This window comes from Gobio gobio (assembly GCF_949357685.1).
Source record: "Gobio gobio genome assembly, chromosome: 17".
NCBI classification, from domain to species: domain Eukaryota; kingdom Metazoa; phylum Chordata; class Actinopteri; order Cypriniformes; family Gobionidae; genus Gobio; species Gobio gobio.
The window spans coordinates 26,224,282-26,231,354 of record NC_137110.1 but is presented as its reverse complement, the minus strand read 5'-3'; the positions used below and the strand labels follow the sequence as shown (position 1 = coordinate 26,231,354).

The 7,073-nt window shown below is 45.1% G+C and overlaps 1 protein-coding gene across 1 annotated transcript; it reads left to right on the top strand.

Moving 5' to 3' along the window:
• Positions 1 to 518: 518 nt before the first annotated feature.
• On the top strand, positions 519 to 4,789 carry LOC307140465 (uncharacterized protein; the record flags this gene model as incomplete). Its single annotated transcript, XM_079840022.1, has 3 exons — positions 519 to 1,938; positions 2,137 to 2,459; positions 4,664 to 4,789. The coding sequence occupies 3 exons, from the start codon at positions 519 to 521 to the stop codon at positions 4,787 to 4,789; spliced, it is 1,869 nt and encodes a 622-aa protein (XP_079696148.1).
• Between the last annotated feature and the right edge of the window lie 2,284 nt (positions 4,790 to 7,073).

Below are 7,073 nucleotides of genomic sequence, written 5' to 3'. Positions count from 1 at the left end.
TCATCTGTTTATTTGTCTGACCTGTTTTCATAATGTGCTTCCAAATCTCTACTATTACCACACACACCCGTAAATCACGCTCAGGACATTCTAGACGCCGTAATCCCAATAATCTGCGTAGTGTACCTATTTCCTCTGCTACATTAATGTCCATTCCAATTGGTCTCTGGAATTGCCAGTCTGCTGTAAACAAAGCAGACTTTATTTCATCTCTTTCCACTCATTCACATCTCAGTCTCATGGCTCTAACTGAGACATGGATCAAACCAGAAGACACTGCCACTCCTGCAGCTCTCTCAAATAATTTCTCTTTTTCACACACCTCTCGCACGATTGGGAGGGGCGGAGGTACTGGTCTGCTCATTTCAAAGGATTGGAAATTTGAGCCCATCCCTTCTCTATCTGGCAACTGCTCATTTGAATCACACTCAATCACGATCACTCACCCTGCTAAAATCCATGTTGTAGTTATTTATCGCCCTCCAGGTCAACTGGGGAACTTCTTGGAGGAGTTGGATATGTTACTCTCTCACTTTCCCGAGGATGGCACTCCTCTGGTACTGCTCGGTGACTTCAACATTCACCTTGATAAACCACAGGCTGCAGACTTCACCACTCTTCTGACCTCATTTGACCTTAAGCGAGTATCTACTGCAGCTACTCACAAATCAGGTAATCATCTGGACCTTATCTACACGCGCTACTGCTCCACCGACGACCCTTTAGTTACTCCATTGCACACCTCTGATCACTTTCTCATCACTCTTAACCTCCTACTGACTCCTGACACAACACACACTCCTCCCCAGATCACCTTTCGGCGTAATCTACGCTCACTCTCTCCCTCCCGTCTATCCACTATGGTTTCATCCTCACTCCCTCCACCTGCTCAGTTCTCAGCACTGGACACTAACAGTGCTACTGACACTCTTTGCTCCACTCTAACATCTTGCTTGGACAACCTCTGTCCCGTTTCAACCAGGCCAGCCCGCACCACTCCCTCTGCCCCCTGGCTGTCTGATGTTCTCCGCGAACATCGTTCTGGGCTCCGGGCGGCAGAGAGGAAGTGGCGAAAAACTAAAAACACTACTGACCTGACCCTGTATCAGTCTCTCCTTGCTTCTTTCTCTGCTAATGTCTCCACTGCTAAATCTACATACTACCACAACAAAATCAACAACTGCTCTGACTCTCGTGCACTTTTCAGAACATTCTCTTCACTCCTTTGTCCTCCTCCCCCCCCTCCTTCATCAACTCTTACAGCTGGCGACTTTGCATCATTTTTCACAAATAAAATCTCCTCCATCAGCAGCCAATTCTCCGCACCACAAACCGACACGCACATCTCAACAACCATCACACATACGCTCCCCTCTTTTTCTCTGCTCTCTGAAGCTGACATCTCCAAACTCATCCTTTCCAACCACCCCACTACCTGTCCACTTGACCCTATCCCCACTCACCTCCTTCAGGCCATCTCTTCTTCTGTTACTCCTGCACTCACTCACATTGTCAACACCTCTCTTCACACCGGGACTTTCCCCACAGCATTTAAGCAGGCTCGGGTAACCCCACTGCTTAAGAAACCCTCTCTGAACCCAGCACTTTTAGAAAACTACAGACCGGTATCCCTTCTGCCTTTCATTGCAAAGACACTCGAGCGAGTTGTTTTTAACCAGCTCTCTACGTTTCTTGAACAGAACAACCTCCTGGATATCAACCAATCTGGCTTCAAAAGTGGCCACTCAACTGAGACTGCCCTGCTCTCGGTTACTGAAGCACTGAGACAGGCAAGAGCGGCTTCCAAATCCACAGTACTTATCTTACTGGATTTGTCTGCTGCTTTTGACACAGTTAACCACCAGATACTCCTGTCAACTCTCATGGAGATGGGCATCTCAGGAACTGCTCTCCAGTGGCTCAAGTCTTACCTCTCAGGTAGGTCCTTCAGAGTGTCATGGAGAGGTGAAGTGTCTAAGTCACATCATCTAGCCACTGGAGTTCCCCAGGGCTCAGTGCTTGGACCACTTCTCTTCTCCATCTACATGTCATCACTGGGAACTGTCATTCAGAAACATGGCTTTTCCTATCATTGCTATGCTGACGACACTCAACTCTACTTCTCATTTCAACCAGATGATCCCACGGTTGGTGGTCGTATCGCTGCCTGCCTAACAGACATTTCTGCCTGGATGAAGGAACATCACCTGCAACTCAACCTTCCAAAGACAGAACTGCTTGTGGTCTCAGCCAACCCAGCACTTCATCATAATCTCTCCATTCAGCTAGGATCATCAACCATAACTCCGTCCAGGACAGCCAGGAATCTTGGAGTTGTGATTGATGATCAGCTAAAATTCACTGACCACATTACTGCAACATCCCGGTCCTGCAGATTTGCGTTATACAATATTAGGAGGATCAGACCCTTCCTAACAGAGCAGGCCACACAACTCCTGGTCCAAGCTCTTGTTCTCTCCAGACTGGACTATTGTAATGCTCTTCTAGCGGGCCTTTCGGCATGCACTATCAAACCCTTGCAACTGATCCAGAATGCAGCGGCAAGGGTGGTCTTTAACGAGCCGAAGAGAGCGCACGTCACGCCTCTCTTCATCAGTCTCCACTGGCTGCCAATAGCTGCTCGCATCAAATTCAAGTCACTGGTGCTCGCCTTCAAAGCAACCACTGGCTCTGCACCAATATACCTAAACTCGCTTGTTCAGACTTACACACCCTCCAGGAGCTTACGGTCTGCCAGTGAACGACGCCTTGTAGTGCCATACCAAAGAGGCATGAAATCACTCTCACGGACCTTTTCCTGGACTGCCCCCACCTGGTGGAATAACCTGCCTATCTCAATTCGAGCCGCCGAGTCTGTAGCCATTTTCAAAAAACGGCTAAAGACACGTCTTTTCCAGCAGCACCTAACCAATCAAGAATAGCACTTAACATTCCATTCGATTCATTTTCTGTCTGTCTAATTTATTTAAAAAAAAAAAAAAAAAAAAAAAAAAAAAAGTTGTGTGTTCTGTGTTAGATTAACTGAGACTTGTTACAGCACTTGCATACTGTAGCCCTTGACCGTTCTAGTTGCTTCTATTGCTCTCATTTGTAAGTCGCTTTGGATAAAAGCGTCTGCTAAATGACTAAATGTAAATGTAAATGTGAAGCCACTTGGCAGTTAACTGGGTCCAACTGATTCTCCACACCATAAAGTTAAGACTCTCCACTTTAAGGTGTACAGTTTCCTTGTGTAGGGAGCTCTAGAATTGAGAATGGTCTCTACTAACTCAGATCAGAGACCATACATACCCCTTTTCCACCAAGGCAGTGCTGGTGCTAGTTCGGAGCCAGAGTCTAGTTTCAAATCGGTTCTTTGTGTTTTCACACCCAAAGCACCAGCTCCGAGCCAGGAAAAGTGGTTCTTAAGTAGCACCAAAACATTGCTGGGCTAGAAGTAAGAACCGATTACGTCAGGCGCTGGGGGAGGGGTCAACAAGATGAACACAAACTTGAGATCCGCCATTTTTTAAATAGCAGCTGATGGTGCTGTCTATACAAATTACGGCAAACTGCATGAATGCGTTGGATTCGCGGTGTTTTGATGCCGCTGTAGGAATCGTAAAGCCATTTGAATCTATAGTAACTCAACGTTTGCATTGTTGATGGAAGGCTTGTTCGCAGCGGTGCTGTGCAGGCCGATCGTCGTATGACAACGAGTCCAGCGAGAGCATACAACTCCTTATGCTTTTGATTCACTCATGCGTTTTTTTTTTTAATATCATACGTGGATCGGTCTGTGCAGTGCCGATGCATCTCGAACAAGCCTGGTGTATTTGTGTTTCCCGCTGCCTCGCTAGCGTTGCTGAGAAAGATGAGACGTATACAGTGACGTAAGACTGGCTCTGTTGTGGCTCTCAGCATGTGGAAACGCAAACGGTTCTTAGAAGGCTCCTCAGTTGAACCAACTATGAACTGGGACTAGCACTGGCTCTGAACTAGCACCCGGTTCATTCTAGTGGAAAAGGGGTAACAGGAGCCAGACCCAAAGTTTCCACATCTCTTCCCAGCCTGTTTTGTGCCCCTGGCCTGTGATAGAAGGTCCCTCCTGACTGTAAGATCCCACGGGAGACCGTCGAGGAGGGCTATCAAGTATTATCACCCCGTCCTGGCGAACGTTTGGTATCACTTTCCATGCTGCCAGATAATTTACTAGAGGGATCAGCAGGTGTATTTTGAATAATAGCTTCAGTATCCTTTGCCCTCATCCAGATCCAAGTCGGCCTGGTATGCTTACAAAATAGCCATAGTGTGCAAGCCGCCATATATGCCTTGCCCACCAGCGAAGATGTTGTATGGCATGGCTTGGTGGGCAGCGTTGAGGATTTCAAGGAAGCAGAGTCAGCGTAAGTCTCTTCAACCATGGGCATCATCCCATAGTCGTTCTCTTAAGCCCCACAATAGAAGCTCAATTATGGGCCGTGGGACTCGATAAGAGAGGAGAATGGCTTTTTCTAGAATGTCGACACGAATGGTAATCCCTGATGTGGAGACTGTGCTTTGTGAAATGCTTATCTAACTTGCTTCTTCTGTGCGCTTCCTGCTTCTTGGCCGGCCAATCAATGATTAATTTAGCTACTGTTAGGGTCACAACCTCCATAAGCTCCTCATACTACGGGGATATGGCTGGCGAGTGACCAATATCGCCCGTTTCAATGCTAAGAACGTCCAACAACACAGAGTGGACTTCCGTATCACCGTAGCACTGGAGCTAGTGGGTGAGAGCTGAGAATGGGCTGCAGGCATCTCAAAGTCATCTACTAGCTTCATTTGCGATCCCCACGAGTATAGCCGCCATTCTGCCTTGGCAGACATGAGACATGATCTGCGGGGAGCGCGAGCTTGGCCATTCTCGTCAAACACGGCCAGACGGCAGTGGAGCGTCCTCAAGGGCACAGCCAGAACCCTCGATAGCTGACAATGGATGCTCCGCTCCCAATCAGCTTATACAGAGATTGTGTGTGTCCCCTGCTTTCTGCTTGCCATTGCTATATTTTTCTTTTTAAACAAGGGACTAGTGATGGGAAGTTTGGTTCTTTTCCGCAAACCGGTTCTTTCAGACAGTTCATTTCAATGAACTGGTAAAAAAAAAAAAATTCACCAGTTCTTTTACGTCCTCGTGTAATGACGTCAATTCTATCATCCCGGCGGATGAAAATATCTTCAAACACATTCATATAAAGTATTTTGTAATCATAACTTAGTATGATAATAATAATAATAATAATAATAATAATAATAATAATAATAATAATAATAATAATTATCGTCATCATCCTCTTTGATAAGTTCTTACATTTACGTTTTGCAAAAGCACTCAATACAGCCATTGTCGTGCAAACGCAGAAGTTTTACACAGATTAAATAAACTTCTGAACTGGTGATTCGAGAACTGCTGCAACCCCTTCTTGACTCGAGAACTGCTGTATCAGTGTATGTAAGTGCTGAGCTGAGAACAATTGCAACCTGACTGTCTATATCAAAACTACTGTTTTGATTAATACATTTTAAGATCCTGATCCTTATCCATCTGTTCCTGAAAATATCATGCATTATTGATAAAACAAATAAATGTTTAGTTTGACCGTTTTACAATCCATTCATGGTGTTTCCAAACTTTAAAATAATACAGTGATAAGATAAGACAGCAATTATGTGATGAAAATGTTTCAAACATGTTTAATTGTACACTTGAAACCTGCAATCATCGGTTCTCAGTATTGAACGTGTCCGAAAGATCGAACGTGTCCGAAAGAAACGGTTCTCAGTTCGGATTCGAGAACTGTCGGTAGTACACACGCATGCTTAGTATCAGCTGCTCCTGAGTTCTCAGCAGTTCTCTCAGCACAACAGTGAACTGTTGGAGTTACTAGAGTAACATATACTTCAGGATATTAGTTATGGAGTAGTTGCACACATACTTCAGACGCGGTCACTCAGAGGTGTTCCCCAAAGTGTCTTCATTGGATGCAGCGCGAGTTCCCTCATAAGGGAAACAGTGGCTATGTTTACAGGCAACCAAGTAATCCATTAGTAATTGGATTGACAGGTCAATCGGACTGCTTCTTGTTAATCGGTCTTAATCAATCTGATTGAGCTTGGTCCGAATTACATTTCGATAGGATTGAAAGGGGGGGGGGGGGGTATTCCTTTTCTAATTTGATTGAGAGGACATGTAAACACTTGATTGGATTGAAAACCGAAACTGAAAGGGCTGCGCATGTGCAATGACGTAGAAATGACGTAGAAATGACGTAGACATTATGTAGAATAGCGAAATGATGCATGGAATGAGCTGTTCTTCCTGTTGAATAAATTGTCATGTAAATGAGTGTCCTGTCATTCTAAAATTATCCTTTTACTCAGCGTCTGTGAAGTGGAGCAGGACAACAGCCCACCAGACCTTGTTTTGAATTCTCATCCACAGACGACGGGGAGGGGCATTTTTACTGTGTGATAAATATAAGCAGCACGGCAAAACAGTTCATATGCTCATTGTCTCCCAATTATGACCAGAAATGGATAAATATTAAGTATGCTGTTTAAAAAAAATTAAGAATGGTGAATGAACAATGCAGGAGAATAGTTATTATGCACAAACATCGGGAAACTCTGCATATTTGTGCAGTGTGCGCATGTCAAAAAAATTAATTCCAATTTGAAGATTGTGACATATTGTAAAGATGAAGTAGAGGCAGGCGGATCCATCTGCATAACTTTATTGAATAAAGTAATGAAACAAGGAATCACTGACATAAACCACAAAGGAAACACGTAGCAACATGCAGCGTGGCAAAACAACACTTCACAAAGAACAAAGAACAAGGCAGTCCAGATAAAGGGTGGATAATGATAAACAGGTGGATGTGAGGGTACTGAATAGACAACCAGACAGGGCTGGGAACTAATGATAGCAGAGGTGAATGATGGGAATTGCAGTTCTAGAACTGCACGAGGAGCGTGTGAGACCGGAGAGAGGTGAAGACGCGCGCTCAGTGACAGGCGTGCGCTCC